This window comes from Fukomys damarensis, unplaced genomic scaffold, assembly GCF_012274545.1.
Source record: "Fukomys damarensis isolate Sample0158 unplaced genomic scaffold, DMR_v1.0_HiC HiC_scaffold_27, whole genome shotgun sequence".
NCBI lineage: Eukaryota > Metazoa > Chordata > Mammalia > Rodentia > Bathyergidae > Fukomys > Fukomys damarensis.
The window spans coordinates 540,022-560,687 of record NW_022900939.1 but is presented as its reverse complement, the minus strand read 5'-3'; the positions used below and the strand labels follow the sequence as shown (position 1 = coordinate 560,687).

General features: G+C 51.0%; 1 protein-coding gene across 1 annotated transcript; it reads right to left on the bottom strand.

The window, feature by feature from the left end:
• Positions 1-1,537: 1,537 nt before the first annotated feature.
• On the bottom strand, positions 1,538-4,538 carry LOC104868295 (secretoglobin family 1D member 2-like). The gene is made up of 3 exons (XM_010633007.2): positions 4,357-4,538; positions 2,536-2,723; positions 1,538-1,667 (listed from the first exon to the last, which is right to left on the bottom strand). Exons 1-3 carry the CDS (start codon positions 4,409-4,411, stop codon positions 1,641-1,643), a joined length of 270 nt encoding a protein of 89 aa, XP_010631309.1. The 5' UTR covers positions 4,412-4,538; the 3' UTR covers positions 1,538-1,640.
• Positions 4,539-20,666: the final 16,128 nt, after the last annotated feature.

The following is a 20,666-nucleotide window of genomic DNA, read 5'->3' as shown; positions in this document are numbered from 1 at the left end:
TTTTTTTTTTTTTTTTTTTGTACCAGGGATTGAACTCAGGTCCTTGTGCTTGCAAGGCAGGCCACCGAACCACTGAGCTAAATCCCCAGCCCTAGGCTCTTTTTAAAAAATGAGTTTATTGGTACTTTTGGAGTATACAGCACGGTTACATTCATCATTGGGGTCTTATCCCTTTACATGACAGGCCTTGTTCTCATTTTTCTCCCATACCCCTGCCCTCCCTTCACCCCCCCCAAGACCTCCCCCATTTACAAAGACTTTGTTTCCATTTTTTCCTTTTCTCACATTTTTTCTTGCCCCTCATTTCCTTTCCCCTACCCTACCAATTCACTCTACACCTTTAGCCCTTTTCTTCCTATTTCACATTATCATTTATACAATTTGGATCTTATTTGCACTTTTACTTTTTCACACCAGAGAAACTATCCAATATTTACACACGTGTTTCCTATTTATTTCACTTAAGAATATGGCCTCAATATGCATCCATTTTCCTATGAATTACCCTCGTTTTTCATTCTTTATGGCTGAGTAGTGTTCCATTTTATAGAAAAAAGTACATCTTATATATCCAGTCTCCAACGGATGGGCGATTGGGCTGTTTCCAAGTTGTAGCTATTAAAACTGTGCCGCTATGACCATGGGTGCATATATATCACTGTGGTGTGATTCTTTTAATTCTGTCTGTCTTTCTTTCTTTTTAGTGAGACCGGCATGGGGAAAAGGTTGCCAATGGTCATGCCATAATGTGTAACACCCGCGTGGTCTGGCCTGCATATTTAGAGCATTAGTGGGTTTGTCTTTCTTATTTCTTTTCCTCTTAGGACAATGGGAGCAGAAATGACCCCGGGATGTTGCCCAGATTCAGACAGATAGAGAGGAGAAGCCTCCCAGCCCCAGCTGTGCTATGTGTACTTTTTCCCTCTCTCTTCCCCTAGTCTCTACGTCTGTTAGAAACCCTGGTCGGGTGCCCGGAACAGCGATGTAGGAAACACAGACCGGAAAAGGACAAACACTAATTTTGAAATGCTGTGCAGATTTGCTTGTGACACAAGCTTACATACTCTAATTTCTGACTGAGTTTTATTCCAAGAAAAGGAGAGCCACTGCAGCTGTCTGATAACGAAGGTCATGCCATCACCATAGCCTGCTTTTCAGGATGTGACCCTGTGACAGATTTGAAGATGGTGTGAACGCGGAAGATGTGGGAGGAGGGCGCCTAGGCGGACGCTGGCAACGTGAGTGCAGGGTAAAAGCAGAGACTCCTGTGAGCACAGCGGTCCTGGGGGAGGCCAGTGTTTGCCGGTCTCGAGCATCGCAGATCAGTCAGGTGTGCAGGAGTGGAATGTGAAGGCGCTGCAGGAGGGTTCCTGACCAAGGCTCCCTCGGCGATGTGGGCCCTCAGGACACCTTTGTTAGCAGGATGTCCCACCTGGAATTGGTTGTTACCAAGCCCAAAAGGCCACTTCTTCTTGAAAACCCCTCAATGTAAGACCCAAACGGCAGGACAATAATAAAGGAAGTGGAGATGTGCAGGGCAAGACATTTATTGAAGCAAGACGTTGAAACCTTTACATTTCCCAGTAAAGACCAGGGAATCCTGAAAAAATGAGCACATCAGGAGAAGAGATGCTTTTGGTCTAAATACATCTGACTGCAACTTTGTTCTGAAATTAAACAAAAAGAGAGAAAGAAGGAAAGGTGAGGTCACTTATGCAATTTCTGGAAAAGACATTTTAACTCGACCAAGAGGTTCATGAAGTTTGCCAGCAAAGCCGATGTAAGAGCAAAGACTAAAAAGTTGAGTATGCCTGGGACTGGGGAAGTGACCTGCCAGACTGACTCCATCAGACCTTGTCTGTTGGGCACCGGCCTGGTCCTCGTGAGCCAAGCACACCCTGCGGCGACACAAGGTGTGGCTCAGGTCTGCTTGGGAGGGTCAGGGAACAGAGAGCGAAGCAGCCCAGGAGTTCTGTGCTCTGACGCCCCAGGGCTTGGCATCTACTCTGCTCTGCCCCGGGCGGAGGTCCGAGACGCAGGGCGGGGCTGGGTAGACCTGTGGGCAGCAGTGTGGTCAGGAGAGTCCCAGCCCTGTGGGTCTGCAGGGAGCCCGTGCGGACCGGGCTCCGACCCAGGCCCCAGCCCCTCCTTCCTCTCTGCACAGAGCTCAACCGCCCCACACTCCCCGCAGATTCCCAGTGACGGTGACCCCACGAAAGTAGCCACGGGGAGGAAGGAGGCTCAGCCATGCACCAGCCCTGCCTGGACCTGGCCGTCTATGTGTGCTCTCCGCAGGAGCACATCGTGCAGGGAGGTGTGCTGGGAAGGAGGAGCCTGCCCAGGGTGCTGTGTGCCTCTGCGTGGAGTTCAGCACCGAGCTCCTAGTGTGCTCTCTGTGGCCCTGGGGCGCCCTGTGCAGAGCAGAGCAGCGCAGCAAGGCAGGCGGCCCAGCTTGTCCCCACGGACAAGCAGACCAGCCTTCCTGCTGCCTGTGTGTCTGGGCAGAAGCCTTATGGATAAAGAGAAAGAAATTACCAGGGAGTTTACTACAGCGGTCCTGGAGAGTAAGTCCATCTCATCCACGCAGTCCTTCACTAGCATCTTTGCGGCCACGACTTCGGCAGATGCGTTGAACTTGGCAAGACTCAGTTTATAAAAGGGCTTACTCAACATCAGGAAGTCTACCGTTTCCTTTAAAACCGCAGGACACGGAACAGCATTGGCTGGAACAAAGAGAAACAAACACAACATTTTGAGTGCAGGAAAAGCGTTCCCCTTGGGCTCCCGAACTTAGACCACACAGGACCCCTGCACTTCGTGCTCTCCTCCATCATCGTTCTGATGAAGCTGTGAGACCTGAGGATTACGATTTGCTCAGAGCCACACAGCAGGGACAGAGCTGGGACTGAAGGTCGGGCTTCCTCATCACACACGTAGTTTTGGTGCCTTTTAAAGGCACACTCCCTGCTCTTCCAAGTCTCTCTGCTTTGCAGAAACCCCCTGGTCTAGATGTAACAACACGGCGTCTCTGCCAATTGATTGCACCTCCCGGTGCTGGACAGTGCAGATCAGCAGTTGTCATTGACTCTGAAGTCCACAGCCACAGGCTGGCCAGGGATGGAGTAGTGAGAGCGACCTGGGGGAGAGCGCATGGAGCCGTTCAGATGTGCAGGGGTGACATTTTGATATCAGGCTGAAGAAATTACTGTGTGCCCTTGGGTAAGGGCATGGCTCAAGCACAGAAACGACCAGAGAGGCGTTGGCTTTGACCTCTGAGAGCTGAGGTGAGCTCTGCTGTGCAGGGGAGTGCGATCCACCAGGGGTCAGGAGCGGAGAGGCGGACTCGCTCCCGATGCCAGTGGGGACTGTCCGGGAGGCCAGGGAAATGCTGGTGTGCGCTGCGCAAAGGACAAAACCTCCTGCAGGCCACCCCGGGGAGGAGGCGCCCTGCCGGGCTGCAGCGTGAACCTGCAGCAGACAGCATGGCCCGGCCTGGCCCAGCACAGGCAGCGTCTGGAGAGCGAGGGGGCAGAGTGAGCACAGAGCGACCAGAGCCACGCTGGCAAAGGAGAGACAGAGAAAGCCCAGAGAGGCTGGCTCTGAGCTGGCGACAGGAAGCCAGGTGTGGCTCAGTTGGGAGGAGCACAGCTGAGGGGCGATCCCGGAGCCCGCACACAGCCTGGCAGCGCCAGAGGGCAGCAGGGCTCCGCTGCTCAGCTCTCGCTGCACGGGCCTGGCCCTGCCCTCACTGGAAGTCTTGCTCTGCAGAGACTCAGAGCGCACTGGCGTCATCTCCTCAGACTGGGCGCTCACCACACATCCTTCTACCCGGAGCATGCTGAGTTTGAATTCAGTGTGAAGATGCTGTGGGACGGACAGGTGCCTCAAAGCCTCTGGGAAGACAGCACCCGGTAACCGCAGAGAGCAGCTTCCTAGCTACAGCTGTACCCTTGGTGTACGTCGTTGTGCCCCGAGGACGGCAGCTATAAGCAGAAGCCCTGACACAAGGTCAACCCCGGGGGTGAACATGGGATCTCCAGCCTCAACGCGGATGGGTGGCCAGCCCAGAGTCACTCCTGGGCCTCGTGGCGCCTTCTGCCGCATCCACGGAGCAGACGGCCCTGAAGGAGCGAGGGTCCGGGCTGAATTCCTAGGTTTGCCCGTGGTGATCTCCATAAAGGTCTGGAGGTGTGGGCAAGTCCATGAAATGAGCCCTGGTGTCTCAGGGAGCTGACTCACCAGCACCACAGGGTGAGAGTAATGGTCAGGATCTCATCCTCCCTAGCAGCTGTCCCTCGCGTTCAGACCCGGGCACTTACCAGGGCTGGCGCTGGCCGGGTCAGCAGTGATACTCACCCTCATAGAAGCAAAGCCCTAGAGCCACAAGCAGGAGAGGCACGCACAGCTTCATGCTGCCGGGTCTGCTCTGAGCTGTCAGCTGTCCAACTGGGAGTGAGCTGGACTCTGGCTCCGGAGCCTGTGGGGATGGAGCAACGTCGGGCTCTTTATGCCTGGTGAGCCTCCCTGGCCCAGCCCACAGGTACGTGGCGGGTCCCAGGCCTGGCAGGCAGCCCTCCTTCCCGAGCCAAGGCCTCCGTGTCCTCCGTCCATCCAGACTTGGGCCCAGCCCCACGGGAACTCTGCCCGAGCCCAGCTCTCTGCTCAGCTTCCTGGAGAATCCACTCCTGGAGCCTCGGCCTTCCCGACCAGGCCTCTGTCCTCCTCCTCAGTTCAGAGGCACAGGTGGCTTCTCTCATCTCTAGGACACACCGGAGGGCAGCAGGAGGTAGTGGTGGGGGTAGGACAGCCGGTGCATAGGAAGACCCCACTGTCACAGCCCTGAAGGCCACCCTGCCTGCCTACACAGACCACGGCTCTCTGCCCTTCCCTCCCCACCCGCCTCACCACTAAGGCACACGAAACACTGCTGAATGCTTTCCTCCTTTGCAGAACTTGGGGGTTGAAGTTACTATTGCAGCCCTTTTCTCTTGCCTGGCTTCAGAGCCTGAGCCTTTGTTGGGGTGCAGTTTTCAGTAGAGCCGAGGTTCCGGGTCTCTGAGCACTAAGCAGAGCCTCCTGCACCTGTGATTCGGCCCCATTTCAGCAAGGAGCCCATAGGATGGTGCAGCGGCTCCAGTTCTCTTCCCAACAAGCTCCATCCAGAGCCAGGGGGAGGAGAGCCTCAGCGGTGTTGGGCGCTCACCCAGCCGAGCCTGCTGGGCAGGAGAGGGCAGGAAGTAAGAACAAGAGAACAAGCCGCCCCTACTGCCACCCTTCGTCTTGAGTCTTGAGCTCCAGTCTCCCACTGGTCCTGGAAGCCAAGGGCAGCCCCTGTGGCTGCAGTGCACCCCGCTGCTCCCCACGCGTAGGAGGGGTTTCCTCCCATCCAGATGACCTGCGTCGGTGAGAGGATCCCAGAGCGGAGTCAGAGCCCAGCACACAGTACTCGTCTGAGAAGTGCGATCCCGTGGCTCCCAGGCCTCTCTCTGGAGCGAAGTTCTGGAGTGAAGCGCAGGCACGTTCCTGTTTCAAACATTCCCGTGGATTCTGGGGAAGCAGGCCCGAGAGCCCCTAAGAAGACTTTTGTCCACGCAGGGGACCCTAAGATCATGTAACCAGTGATTCAGAGTGGTTTTCTTGAGTCCAGCAATGGCCCCAGTGGTCCCCATTTCCAGCAGCCAGGGTGGTGGGGCCGTCCCTGGGACACCTCTGTGTGCAGCGCAGGAGTGGGCAGGACAGTGGAGAGGCTGTCGCTCGCTCACGTCAGAGCCACCATGGTGCGTTGTTGTGCCTGAGAGAAGGGGCACAATCTGTATGACTCAGTTTTCATAATTGTACAAGTGTTTGAATAATAATGCATATAAGACAGGATGGATTTGACGATTAAAGGAGGGTATTGTTTAAAGGAAGCTCAAACTAATCTTCAATGAGGAGAACAGGTATCATTTTGTCATCTTAGTCCTTTCTTACGTTACCACCTGGCCAAGTCGAAGGACGCTTGATTTTAAGAGCTGCACACGAAGTTGTCTGTGTCCCACTGTGCTATGATCCGGGAGGAAGCAGCTCAGGGCGTGTGACTCTGCCGACCCATGAATTCCAGGAGGGGCGGCTCTTCTGCAGGGTGACGACCCCCAGGACCTCTGGTCAAGCTCTGTCCCCAGCACTCACTCCTTCAAGGAAAACGGGGCCCTCAGAAAGTCCTGTCTCCTGGGAGCTTAGTTCCTCCTGTAGTTCTCAACATCTTTCCCCGCTGTTTCTTTTGTTTTGTACGTGGCCGGGTTGTGGAGGTCCTGCTTTCGTCTCCTCCGGGGGAACTGCCGCCTGACTCCCTCTGGGCCGATCCCCTCCCTCCCGGGCTGTGCTGACACTGCGGCCCTTGCCCAGGCCGTCCTCCAGGGGCTGTGCGTTGTTATGCACATCCCTTCCCGAGCTCAAGGCCCTGGGACTAGCTGCCCACGAGCAGAGCCCAGATTGGCCTCTTTTGACTGAGCTGCTGCTTGGGTGAATGGGGGCTCGGGGTGAGTGGCACAGGAGCTGTGCTCGCTAAGGCGGAAGGCATGTTGGTGGTGCTGTGGTGACGGTGAAAGCAGTTCGGGGGCCGTCCTACCTGGAACAAGATCTGCAGGAAGAGCGTGGCTGTCTGGCCACCATCACGTGACGACGGTGATCTGCTGGTGCCCAGCGAACTTAATAAAGGGATCAAAGGCCTCTTAAGTCCAACCAGGCTCTTACACTGAGGCAGCATCATCTTGTCCTTAGTTTGGCCTGTCAGTCAGGAGGGTCGCTCCTGAGGTTCGGGAGGCCAGCTGTGAAGAGGCCCAGAGGGCCACCCGGCCTCCCCACGCCCTGCTGCGGAGCCTGCGGACACACAGGGCAGGTGGCCAGCAGTGAAGGGGGGCCGGGCCTGGTGACGGGGGTCGGGAGGCACAGGCAGAGCCACTCAAGGTCTGTGAGATTCCACGTGCTGTGCAGATGGTCCAGGGGGCCCCGGGGAACACTTAGCGACAACCGGAGGGTTGGAGGCCGTGACTTGTGAGTGACACACGTGGCCAAGTTCACCCGAAACCAGCAGGTGCCGGGGCAGTGGGGAGACCTTGTTACGAAGGACCAGGAGGGGCCCAGGGAAGAGGGGTTTCCACCTCGCCGTGCTGGCCGTGAGGGCAGAATGGGTGCGGGAGGTGTGGCCCTGCAGAGCTTTGGTCTCAGTGCTCCCTCCCCGAGCTGCAGGTCCTCATGCAGCAGCTCTTCCTACTTGAGATGTTGCAGTTTTGAGAAGGGAAGCGCGCACCGCACATCAGGCTGCACCAGGGCGACAGGAAGCCTTGTGCGTTGTTAGCGGGACCGGGAAGCGTGGCAGCGTCTAAGGACAGGCGCACAGGCGTCTCCCAGAAGGTAGCAATGGCAGCTGCGTGGTGATGCCCAAAGTGGCCCCAGCTTCTGCGGAGGCCGAGCCAAGGAACTGCAAGTCCAAGGCCGGTCGGAAGAACTCAGGAACAGCGTGAGACACTCCCTCAAGGTAACGCAACGAATGGACGGGGATCAAGCCGGCCTACTGCAAACGTGTGTGTGTGTGTGTGTGTGTGTGTGTGTGTGTGTGTGTGTTCTACAGATTATTACCTCAGTCATTTCTTCACCGAGACAGCTGGATAGCAGAGAGTAATGAACACGACTGAAGTCGTACACATTTAAGACAGCAGGTCCAGCTCAGAGTCTGATTCCACTCGACCTGCTAGCAAAGCAGTGTGTTCAGTCACTACGTGTGTGAGCTTCCTGTGCCGTGGCCGATGACGTGAGACAACGTCACCAAGGACTGGCTCCCAGTCTCAGCCTCTGGTCATAGTGCGGTTAGGCCCTGTCACGCGGAGTCATTCTGGGGGGAGCGTGTGGCTTCACTGCCTCCCGTGAGGTTTGTACAAACGTGTGGGGACCAAAATAAAGAGAACCGCACAACTTGCTGTCAGGCAGTGTTGGAACATTTAAAGAGGTAACGTATTCTCTAAGTACCCTGCAGGCTGAGGGAGAGGCCTGAGAGAGCACTCGCCCTTCTGCCCTGAGCTGTGCGGGGCTCCTGACGTTTTGGGGCAACCCACCGTCAGTCATGACCGGGAGCAGGCTCCAGCCCGCCTTCCAGTGCCCCGACCTGGATCAGGCCCCACCCAGCCCTTGCCCACTGCACTGTCTTCGCCTCACAGGCTTCTCTGCTCAGGTGCAAACAGAAGGTGACAAAGTCGGCCCTGCTTCATCGCATCTGTGCATGGTGTCATTTAATTAATAAGAAAAGTACTGGCAGTGTCTAGCAGCAAATGTCAGTTACATCAATTTAGAATACAGGAGGCAGTCATGCGAAATAAATCACCCTGATCCCCAAAATAAACTTTCCAAAGGGCTTTCAGTGATCCTGTCAATAAGGAAAGTTTGTTTATGGTAAATGTGAGCAGAATGTGCTTCCGAATCCGGCCTGGTTCCCTTTGACGTCTCTGACCCTTCAGAGAGAAAATTGCTTGTCAACCAAAAGGCCGATTACTTCTGGTCCGGTACCAGAACATGTCATTGCCGTTTTGATGTCGTGCACAAGGAAGACTAAAGCTAAGTGTCCGGGAAGGGTGCAGCAGAGGGTTTCTCGAGGCACACACCATCGTGGGCCTCTGCTCAGGGACGTGTGGGTCACGCTGGTCCTGGGGATGGAGGGCGAAATCCCAGCGATCCTCTAGGGCCTCGGTGCTCACCTCGGGTGAGGTCGGAAGCTTGGGAAAGATCGCTTCAAGGTGGTGATGCCCGCACAAGCTTTAGCACGTGTGTGTGCTAGGTTCACACTGGGGTCTTTCTTTCTTTGGACTTTTCCAGTCTCCCAAGGCAAGACAGCCATCTTCAATCTCCATTCCAACGCAGAGCACTGACCGCGAGTGTGGACATGGCCAGGCCTCTGAGAAATGGATTAAAGCATGTAAATCGAGGCATGTAAAGCATGAAAAGTTTTCTTCTACAGCAGGTAAAAATTCCCCGTTTGTCGTAGAAGGTGTTTTGCTTGTGGATGGTTGCTGAGTCACTGTCCTTTCAGTCTGTGCCTGAGAGGAGTTCAGAGAATGGAATCACCGTGTTTTCCATGAACTCACTCTGGCCTCACGTCCCATTCCCTTGGGGAGGACGCGGGATCAAATAGACAGTAAATGCTTCCTTTTTACGGATGATAGTAAGGAGCGCCATGCCCTTCACCTTTCCTCCTCACCCCGAGAGAAAACTCTACTCTGCATTGTCCCCCCGAAGATGAATCAAGGAACCCCGGAGACGCTCGGTGGCCTGTTGAGTTGTCAGCATGACAACGGCCCATCCAGGGCACTGCCTCGCTTGTGCTGCTTTGGTATTAAAAGCTTTACTCGAAAAGGGAAATTGAGAACATTTACGTAAGAGACACTCACCTGATTCTGAAATTTCAAAACTGGTGGGACATTGACCCCTCTTAGAAAGCAAAACACTGAGTGACTCAGAAGAGTAAGCACCATTTCCTGCCGAGGGAACTAGTGATCTTGGTTTATGGGGGGCCTGCACCTCCTTTTCACTGAGGGCCCGCTGCTCCAGCCCTTTCCAGCCCCTGACCTTTCGCTGCATGACATTTGCCTGTTTAACGACTTCTTTCCCCGAGAGTCTTTGTCGGCTACATGAGCCAACGTACGTAGAGCTGGACCGCAGACTTCCGGATCCCTGAAACGGGGTATGCACCCCAGTACATTCTCAGAGAGAGAATTGCAAAGAAATCCGGACAGCAGAGGCAAAGGACCTCGGGGTTTGCGAGGTAGAGCGGGAGAGTTGTGGTGCGAGACTCGCTTGGGGCCCTGGAGACCTCCACTTACTTAACTGCTAGTGTCTGTTGCTCAGCAGAGAGACCTTCCTCCTGTCCTTCGCGTGCAAGGGGACAGTGCGAGAGCCCTGTGGGAGAGCAGGCGTTGAGGAAGGACAGGGGAGCTGACTCTGCGTCCTCATCCCCGCGTTTCTGCTCTCGTCCTCCCCGGGTCGGAGCTGCAAGGCCTATCCCGATCCCTTCCCAGACCTCGCTTCCCTTTTCTGTGCAAAACTTGTGCTTCTACAGGGATTTCACCGTGTCACCAATCTGAACTGAGTCCCCTCTGCTCGTCTTCGTCCGTGGCTTTTGTCCCGTGTGTTCCCCACCTGTCCGGTCACCCTGAATGCTTTTACTCACACGTGGGTGATTTCCATTTGCCTCACACTGCAGAGTCGAATGCTTTGTTCTCCCGTTGTGATCTTCACGCCATCGTTGTGACTTCTTGGATCCTTGAGAGGTGTGGTGAGTAGAGATTAAACTCGAGCTCTCTCTGTTGTCTTAATGCACTCTCGGGTCACACGTTTCATTCTTGCTTTTCATGTAGGTTGGCTACTGTGACTGATGTTTGTTTGATGATCACAGCTCGGGGCAAAAGTCAAGGTTTTCTTCTGACATAAATGTCAGTCCCTCCGAATCTCCTGCTACTTACTTTTCTCTGTCAAATCGCAAGCTTCCTGATTTCACGGTACTGACGAAGATGAAGATTATTCCAAGGAAAACAATTGCTGCAACAGCAAGGACAGAAGTTCCAGGTTTGTGTACAGGAGGAATGGAGCCCAGCTCTCCACAGTGGGGTGGCACCTGCCCACCTGCAGGACACCACAAGTCGCCCGTCTCAGCCCATTCTGGTCAGTGAGGACGTCTGAGCAGCCGATCGCTGAGGCAGGGTTTGGCATCTAGACGGACGTGTTTCTTCTCTGCGTCTCTGAAAGACGTGAGCTTGAAAGAGGCATTCATACTTGCTCCGTCTCAAAGAAGGGGTGCGGAGCATTCGTTAGCTGAGTGCAGAGGAAAGGAAACGGCAGCAGAGGTGTAAAGCACGCAGCACCACGCCGGGCTCGGAGGACGCCCTTACTTTCCCACGTTGTTAGCGCCTGTCACGGTACGCAGTGCTTACATCCCTTGGGAGGCACTAGTCGTGTACACGACGCGTCTCACTTCTTTTCGTGTCCCATTTCCCGCCCTCCCTCGCTTGGTCCCCCGCACATTTGCAAAAGATCTATACCCTCATTTTCATTCATCTGTCTTTAATTTTGTTCTCCAATAGAGTTATATTTTAGCTTGCTCAGATGAAAGAGTGTTCGGCATTTAAGCTGGAGTGTCTGATTCGTTTCACTTACACTGATATTGTGGTTTCAAGATGCATCCATTTTCTTCCAAAACCCTCGGGTGGGTCCTTTACTGCGGACTGGTGCTCCCTGGTCTACAAACCCCACATTTTGCTCCTCCATTCATCCTTTTACACATATGAAGGCCACGTGCAAAATCGAGCTGTTATGATTGTGCTGCTATAAACATGGGGACGGATACCCCTGTCCCATTTCTTTTCAGAAGATTCCTAATAGGCAAATATCCACCTACAAGAGAAACTTAATTTTTAGTCGTTTGAGGAATCTGCACACTGATTTCGATAGTGTTTTTACTAGTTTACATTCAGTCCCACCAATGATACAGATGGCTTCCTTTAGATGATGTCTTCTTTTTCTCATCTTTAAGACAAAAAGGTGGAGCTTGCAAAGGTTTATGATTCTGTTCCTCATCTCTCTCCTCTTGGTGTTTCCTTTGCAGTGCAGAAGCTTTTTAATTTGACTGACTCTCATCTGTTGATTCTCAATGTGCCTTTTTGTTCAATTAATTTCTGTTCAGACTGTCCTTGCCTGTGCGTATGACTTTAATAATTTCACCTCTTTTCTCTCCTAGCCGGCCAAATGTTTCTGTTTTTTCCGTAAGATCTTTGAACTGTTTTGATTTTCGTGTATGGCCTATTTTCTGTTCACCATTTGTAAAGAGGCTATCTCTCCTGCAGTATATATTTTTGGTTTCTTTATCAATATCAGGTGGCTGGATGTGTCTGCTGTTGTTTCTGTGTGCATTCATCAATTTAGGAGCAGGCAAGAATTCATTTCAGTCACTAAACATGTGGGATCTTCGGCTTGATTCATCTCACAGCCTAGTTTCTCTTCTGTAAAATAAAGGTGGAAACATTAATATCTACTTTAAAGGATTTGTGTAACACACTAATAAATGAACAGATGGAAAAATACTCTATGTACTCTCTTCAAGTAAATGTCACTTATAAAAATGGGGAAGGAGTCACATAAAATTAATCTCCTTGATCCCCAAATAAAATATCCAAACGGCTTAACTGCTTATGTCAACAAGGAAAATTTGTTTCTCGAAATGTTAATAGATTGTGCATCAGAATGTGGCTTGGTTTCCACAAACATCTCGAAGTCTTAAAGTGAGAAAATCCCTTATTAATAACTTGACTTATTACCTTTGGTCAGGTACAAGAAACTGTTACTGTTGTTTTTAAATCCTCAGTAAAGATTAGTTGATGTGACTACGCATTATTCACCACCCAGGCTCAGAGTCTCTAGACTCCTGGCCTCAGCAGAAAATGTCCTTTAGGCTGAAGATAAAATCTCAGGGACTTCCTGGGGACATAGTGCTTAAGTTGGTTATGCCCTGGAAACTACCAAGAGATCACTTCAAAACTGTAAGAGCCACAGCCTTTTGAAAGCAGGTGTCAGAAAGTGGCACTGGTCCCCTCTACCCCTCCTTTCATACTCACCCTTATTTCAGCTTACCGGAGACGAGGCCCACCCACTTCCATCTGGATGACAGGGTGCAGATGGATTCTGAATGTAGAAATCTCTAGATGTTGGGCTGGGGATTTAGCTCAGTGGTTCTGCGGCCTGCCATGCAATTAAAGTAGTATTTTTTGCAGCATAATTTTTTTCTACACCAAGTGGTATATGATTTTTGGCTTATAAAAATTCAGTTTGTCGGTGGATGATGTCACTGTCAATTTAGTCTATGACTTAGAATTCCAAGAATCAGACAATGGTGCTACCACATAACTCATTCATTTCTGCTCTCATTAATGTGAAAAATATTTTCAAAGTTTTCATGTTAAAAAAAAACCCTGAAAAAAATGCCTTGATGTAGTAGTAAATAACACCAGTGGCTATGTACAATCCAAAATGGATTTCCCCTGCTAGGACTGCACAGAGGGAAGTCTCTCAGGCCCAACAGTGAGCCCCAAGGCAGTGTGCTGTGGTCTCTCCTGCCCTGCCCCACGTGGAGGAGTCTCTTGACCGAACTTGGCAGAGGGGTCCTGGGGCCGGACGATGAGCTGCACCCCAGCTGTGCACTCCAGGCCATGCCGTGGCTGGCTGTGGTGCAGGGCTATAGTCAAGTCTGTCCCTTGCTGGGCAGGACTCCTGGTGCCAGTCCAGGCTGGGCAGCAGTTCAGAAGTGCTTCCTGTGGATAGAGGCTTGGAGCACTGCCTGCTGCTGAACATCACCACGGTGACTCAGCAAGGCAAAGAAGACCACAAGGCAAAGCTCGGAAACACTTTCCTGCCCTGCCCCCTGTGCCTGCAGTGTTGCCCTGGGTTGGGGCAGGGGTGTGGATGTGATTCTTTGGCCACCCGAACACGTGCTCAGTCCATGTGTCCTAACGGTCTCAGTGTCGCAGCTCTGCCCTGCACCGGGCTTTCTCGTGGGGTGTGGCGTCTGCCTTGGGAATCTATGCGTAGCCCTTACCCCCCACCCCCACCCCCACTCTGCCCCAGGTAGGAGGCAGATCTGTCTAGGTTGCACTGCTTTAAGTTGTGGAAAGGGACGCAGGAGCCTCTTTCTATCCTTGTCTTGTTTTACACTAAACCCAGGCCCCACGCTTCCTCACCTGGACTGCTCAGTAACGCGCAGCAGCTTGGTGTGAGAAGCCGTTCCAAAGGGTGTGGGGAGAGAACTGATGCGCTGTCTTACTCCTGGGCCATCTCACTCCAACCCTCCTCTGCCTTTTCCTTTTTGTTTTCCAAATTTCTGTGTTTTTATAATTCTAATTTGAATGATTTTTGTTGGTAACATGGATTAAATCCAGAGGTTTGTACAAGTGAGACAAGCACATTATGAATGACCCAAATCCCCATCCCAGTTTTGATATGTAAGATGTGGTAGGGATGCATATTCTGCAAAGAAAAACAGTGCGAAAGAGCTTTAATGAAAAGTCACCACGCCTCAGCCTCACCCTGAGCTTCCTGCGCTGGTCACCCTGGTCTGAGCACAGTAGTCTTGAATCCCGCTGTCTGCAGTTATCTTTTAATTCCTATTTAAGTGCCGTGTTTCTGAATCCCATATATTTCTCTTTCCCATTCTCCCCCCTCTCTTCGGAGGGACATACTGAGACCAGGTGACCCAGGGACAACGTGCAAGGGCCTAGACAAGGTAAGTAAACCGAAGGCAGGGTGAGACGAGCCTCAGGAAAGCTGGAGCCGCAGAAGACGAAGGACGGAGGCAATCTGTGGATGACAAGGACAGTGGAGAGCCTCCGCAAAGCTGCACTGCTGCACGTCCGCCGGCCCTTGCCGCAGAGCTTCTAGATCGAAGCCCTCCCTTGGCGCCCTCCTGGCCCCTGGGCTAGCAGGGCTTTTCCCTGTTCGATCTGGTAAAGGACCTCTGGGACCGCTCCCTGCTGCGTGCTCTGTGCTGTCACCTCCTTCTTCGTGGCCTCAGAACAAGAACCCAGAGTGAGGAGCTCAGTTACAGCAACTTCCAATAACTTTCTGAAAATAAAATCCAGGTGAGCAATGGATTTTGAGAAAGCTCAGGTCAAACTGTCTTTATTTTATCATTAGGTTACATAAACATTACGTTCAAAACAGATTTATATTTAGATTTTCTAAAATTATGAATTGAACACCTTCCAGTATTACACTGTGGCTACTTTGCTTCCCACAGCTTCTGATGTTCTCAACTTCCTGTCCGGGGGAAAGACTTTCTGTCCACTGAGATTCCGCCTATCATTCAAATGCTGTGGCTGGGGACAATGAATGGGTTTCTGTGGATGTTTAAATCACCTGGTTTAGCCAAGGGAATTTTCTTGTGTCTTGTCTTTGTAATTTTTTTCCCTTGACAGATCCCATAAATTTTCAACTCTACTTATAGAACATAGTGGGCCACTACCTATAATTTATTGTTTTCATGTATACATTTTATTTGGTACATGAATTTTGTTGTAGTATTTTCATTTTTCTTTACATTAATTTTGTCGTTGTCCTTATATTTTTACTCCCTCTCCATCTCTTTCTTAATCATTGGTAATCATGAAATCCACGCACTGTCAGTACTGTGCGTTCTGTGAAGCCCTTCTGGAGCCCGCATGAGCCCAAGCATCTGGCAGCATCTCTGGATCTGCACCAATCAGGAGACAGGAGGGGTCACTCAGGAGCTTTCCCAGTCCCTCTCTCTTCCCCTAGTCTCCACATCTGTTAGAAACCCTGGTCGGGTGCCCGGAACAGCGATGTGGGAAACACAGACCGGAAAAGGACAAACACTAATTTTGAAATGCTGTGCAGATTTGCTTGTGACACAAGCTTACATACTCTAATTTCTGACTGAGTTTTATTCCAAGAAAAGGAGAGCCACTGCAGCTGTCTGGTAACGAAGGTCATGCCATCACCATAGCCTGCTTTTCAGGATGTGACCCTGTGACAGATTTGAAGATGGTGTGAACGCGGAAGATGTGGGAGGAGGGCGCCTAGGCGGACGCTGGCAACGTGAGTGCAGGGTAAAAGCAGAGACTCCTGTGAGCACAGCGGTCCTGGGGGAGGCCAGTGTTTGCCGGTCTCGAGCATCGCAGATCAGTCAGGTGTGCAGGAGTGGAATGTGAAGGCGCTGCAGGAGGGTTCCTGACCAAGGCTCCCTCGGCGATGTGAGCCCTCAGGACACCTTTGTTAGCAGGATGTCCCACCTGGAATTGGTTGTTACCAAGCCCAAAAGGCCACTTCATCCTGAAAACCCCTCAATGCAAGACCCAAACGGCAGGGCAATAATAAAGGAAGTGGAGATGTGCAGGGCAAGACATTTACTGAAGCAAGAGGTGGAAACTTTACATTGTACATCAATAAGCCAGGTGGGGGAGTTCCTTGAGAGACAGGATGATAAATTCTTTGTGCTGAGAAGTCAGGCTGATCGTGAGCTACTCAAGGGGCCTGAGTCTGAAAGTGCTGATACTAAGTCCAGCGAAGTGCTCGGCCCCATCGCTGCCCACTTCTAGCACAGAGCTCAGTGGTGTTTCCTTTTGCAACCTGGCAGCCTGCTCAGGGATACGGCTCGGCTCGGACGGTTGCCACACCTCGGGGTGCACGGACACAGGGAGCCACCTCACAAGCCCACAGGCCATACAGCTAGGCAGACAGCAGTGACGTGGGGCACCCGGAAGGGCACAATCACTGAGAGCTGCTGCAGTGAATGCAGGCTGAGGCAGACACGTGACTGACTGGCCAAGCCCATCCGGAGAGGCAGGGCAGGACGCAGCGTTCACATGGCAGAAAGCAGGCCTGGGAACAAAACAGGCCTCACTATGACTTCCGCTCTAGCCCAGGTCCACGTCCGGTGGATTCCAACACACAGGCCCTGGAGAGAAACCCCTCACCTAAACACGTGGGGGAGATTTTTATGCTTTTTGCTGTGGTGGTTGTTTAATTTCGGGAGTTGTTTTGTTTCTTTTTTGTTCTTTGCTTCTATTCTTTTTCTCTTGTGTCCTTTTCTAATTTGTTCACTAAATTTGATTCACTTTCTTTTATGCTTTAATTAGACTATTCTCTCCTCATCTTCCTTTTCTCAAATTCTAATTCCTTCATTTTCTGCTTCTCTTCATTTTTATTATTATTCCTACTAGCTTTATTAATTTTAAGTCATTTGGTTGACTCTAGGATATTGTGGCTGAGTTCTTTTCTACTTTTACTAGTAGTATAGTTGTTTTAGTGGATATTTACTACATTCTGTATTTGATTGGTCTTCCGGTTCACATTATTCTTGCTGATCTCTTTTCTCTTTTTACGGGTGGTACAGTTGTAGTTCGAACTGGATCTTACAGTTTGTCAATAACTGGTGCACATTTGGCTCTATTTCTGTTAATGGTGGCATAGTTGTTCCTTTTAATTGGTTTTCCGAAAAATATTAGAAAATAGGAAAAGAAAGAAAACATGAAGAGATGATATGAAAAGTTTTAATGGAAAGCATGAGTAGCCTAACTGACCAAGGTGAGGACAGAGTGTCACAAATAGAAGACAAGGTGGATGTAGGAGATCATAAACTCAGTGATTCCCTAAAAAGGACAAGACACCAAACAAGCAAGACAGGTCCAGTGCCGCTAGGTGACTCGAAACAACCAACCTCAGAATTATAGGAATAAAGTGAAAATGTCCAGGAATAAAGTAAAACATACAACGATAAGAATAAAGTAAAAATCAGAAGACAACTAAAAGAATACAAAATGTATTCACAGAAATCTTTGCAGAAAAAGTTCCAAATCTAGGGAAATAATTCAAGATTCAAGTACAAGAGACATAGAGAACCCCAAACAGCCATGGCCTGTAAAGAACTTCTCAATGACACATCGTAATCACAATTCCAGAAATTTAACAAAAGGAGAGCATACTAAAAGCTGTTAGTGAAAAGCAGCGACTAATCTATCAAGGCAAGCTCATCCAAGTAACTGGAGATTTCTCAGAACAATCCCTACAGGCTGAAGAGCTCAGAGTGAAGTTTTTCAAGACCTACTTGTCACTGCAGACTGCTCTATCCTAAAAAACTGACCCTCAGAGAAGTAAAGACTTTTCAGAGAAAGGAGATGTTAAACTCTTATAACCACAAATGCAGCACGGAGAAACGACTTGAGGCTAAACTAAACAGTGACAAGGAGGTCAGTAGCATCAAAGAGTCCAAAGGAAAGTATCTACCTAACAGGTAGAGTAGTTCAAGGAAAGCAGTAAAGGAATCAGCACTAGAAGAACAAAGCAATGAGAGAAATCAGCAACCATGTTACTGTACTAGGTCTCAATTCCCGGTCAAAGGACTCAGGTGGGCATAGTGTATACAGAGTAAAATGCAACGCTGTATTGCTTGTGCAGAGGCATGGCAACCAAAAGGAAGTACATAGAGTGTAAGAGACAGGACGGAAAGGATCACTCCACTCAACTATCTTATTCTCAGACACAGCAAACTTCAAGGAAAAAACTGATCACGGAGGTGGTGGTGGTGGTGTATCACCTACACACTGGTAAAGGGAACTGTTCAACAGGAGGAGATAACACTGAAAAATCTCTCCCTGCTAGAAAACAAAAACTAGTAGGCTTAAAAGTACAGATAGACACCAATGCAATCGTGATGACGGACTTCCGCCCCCCACCACCCTTAGAAAAATCCACCAGGAAAAAATTAACAACCATCAACATTAAGCCACACCACTGGACATAGGACACCACAGATATCAACAGAGCGTCTCACCAAGCAACAATACATACACTTCTCAACAGCACATTAAAAATGGAACATATCTGGGCCAGGGGTTTACTTCAGTGGCACAGTGCCCACCTCAGAAGCCCAAGGTCCTGAGTTTTATACCCAGTACTGCAAACAAACAAACAAAAAACAAAACAAAACAAAAAAAGGAACCTGTCTTACACCATAAAGCATGTAAGAGAATGAAATGATCCTTCACATAGTATCAGGGCATAGCAGAATGGAGATGAAAATCAGCAGCAAAAATAGTCACAGAAACTATAGACACATAGAGATTTACTAATACATTGTCGAACAGTCGAAGCATCACAAAAGAAGCAAGAAATGGAAAAGTTTCCAGAACGAAATGGCAACGGAAGCACAACGACCCTAACCCTGTGGGACATGGTTCCTGCCTGCAAATGCACTCAGACGGAGAGTGGAGCTATCCCAAATGAAGACACTGGTGCAACTCCAGGTCCGAGAAAGACAAGAGACATACAAACCTGAAACCAACACAAGGAAAGACTTACAAAGATCACAATGAAAACTAATGAATTTCAGACCAAGAAACTCGCAAAGGATCGAGGAATCAGAGCTGGCTGTGAAGGGGTGGAAAGCCGGCCTGGGAGGGGGAGAAGGAGGGGGAGGTGAAGGGAGGTGCAGAGGATCAAGAGGCAATGCGTCTACTCACTGTCTCTCCAACGTCGGACAGACCCACAGCACATCGCAATGCATAGTGATAGCACATTGAGGAAAAACAGGCAGAAGGCGACTAGAGGTGGGAGTTGACAGGAAGATCTCCAAGGAAGACGTCCTGGAGAAGGAGACAGTCGAAAGTCCAAGGGCACAAGAGAAATAGCAGCGAAAGAAAAATGGGCTGCTAAGAAGAGTTGCCATGTGTATCCCTAAGTGTAAAACTGCAAGCAACATTTATTTTGGAAAGCTTTTCAGTGCTTAGACTGTATGTTTTCAGGAAGTACACACTTAAGAGATGGAACCAAATAGGGGCTCACGAGGAGTCAAATGCATGGAGTCTTTCTGGGTGTCTGATCTTCCTCCTTTTCAGTCCAGAACGCATCCACATCTCAATCCAAACCCTCACCCCGCATCGTTTCTGTGTTTTCCGCACCAGTGCTTGGTCACTGCTACATGTCAGTCCGACACCCTCTCCAGGACACACGAGATGGAGAGGCGCACACACTGTGGAGCCAAGAGGAGGGCCACAGAGGCCAGGGATGTGTCCCAGCTCTAGGGAATGGAGCACCGTCTGGACAGACCTTACAGTGATGACAAAGTAGAGTACCGCACAACCACTTTTTCTTGTCACCCGTGACCGGCTTTTCTAAGGACCTCAGGGAAAACATATTCCCCCTGGAGACACACGAGGCTAAGATCCCAACCACATGGTCACAGTGACCATGGGGTCCTGGGGGTCACATCCGGGCTCTGTCCTCACACAGCTCTGCTCTGTGTGGGTCTCCGTGGGGTCTCAGGTCTTGCCAGGAGTGGCTCTGGCTGCTCTGGGGCCTGGGGGCTGCAGCCGGCTTCAGCATGTGGGGCACCTGAGGAGGAGGCAGGAAGGGGAGGTTCTGTGGTGAAACGTGGAGGTGCTGTGTGCTCCATCACTCACAACGCATCCACCTACGCTCAGCCACGTGGCCATGGACCCTGGATGCCATGGTCACTAAGGGTGCAGGAGCAAGTGGGAAGCGCACAGGGAAAGAGTTCTCTTGTCTCTGTGTTTATTGTCTTTTGGGTCTAGACCACATGGTAGGTGGAGTACGGGGGTCCATGCGAGCACACGCTAGACCCTACCTCTATTGATGTCCTCGGATAAACTGGGAAACACACGTTTTCCCATTCCCAGGTGGCTCCTGAGCTGTTCCTTTACTCTTTGAGAAGGGTTTAATTCAGATGTCACCCCAACGCCTATGAGATGCAGTTCCTGCTGAAACCCACTCCCCCATTGTACACTAGAGCCAAGACAGATGTGTGTGTCCATGGCCGGGGTCCCTGTCTCTCTCCAACCTCAAGGGCCCGTGACCTACAGTGTTCTGGGTCCTGTACAGGGAATGGAAGGTGGAGAAACCTCTGCATGGGTTGCATTATCCTCTCCCATGGGCCAGGAGCCGCGAGGGGCAGGGTCCAGGGGGCACACGAGGACAGAGGTGCAGCAGGGCTCTGAGCACAGCCTGATCACAGAACCCCTGAGCTTGAGCATCTCAGAGAGGCTCATGAGAGGACGCCAGGGAAAGCCCTTGTCCAGAGAGAGGCCCCACGCTGGGGACGGACAGGGACAGGAAATGTGCTT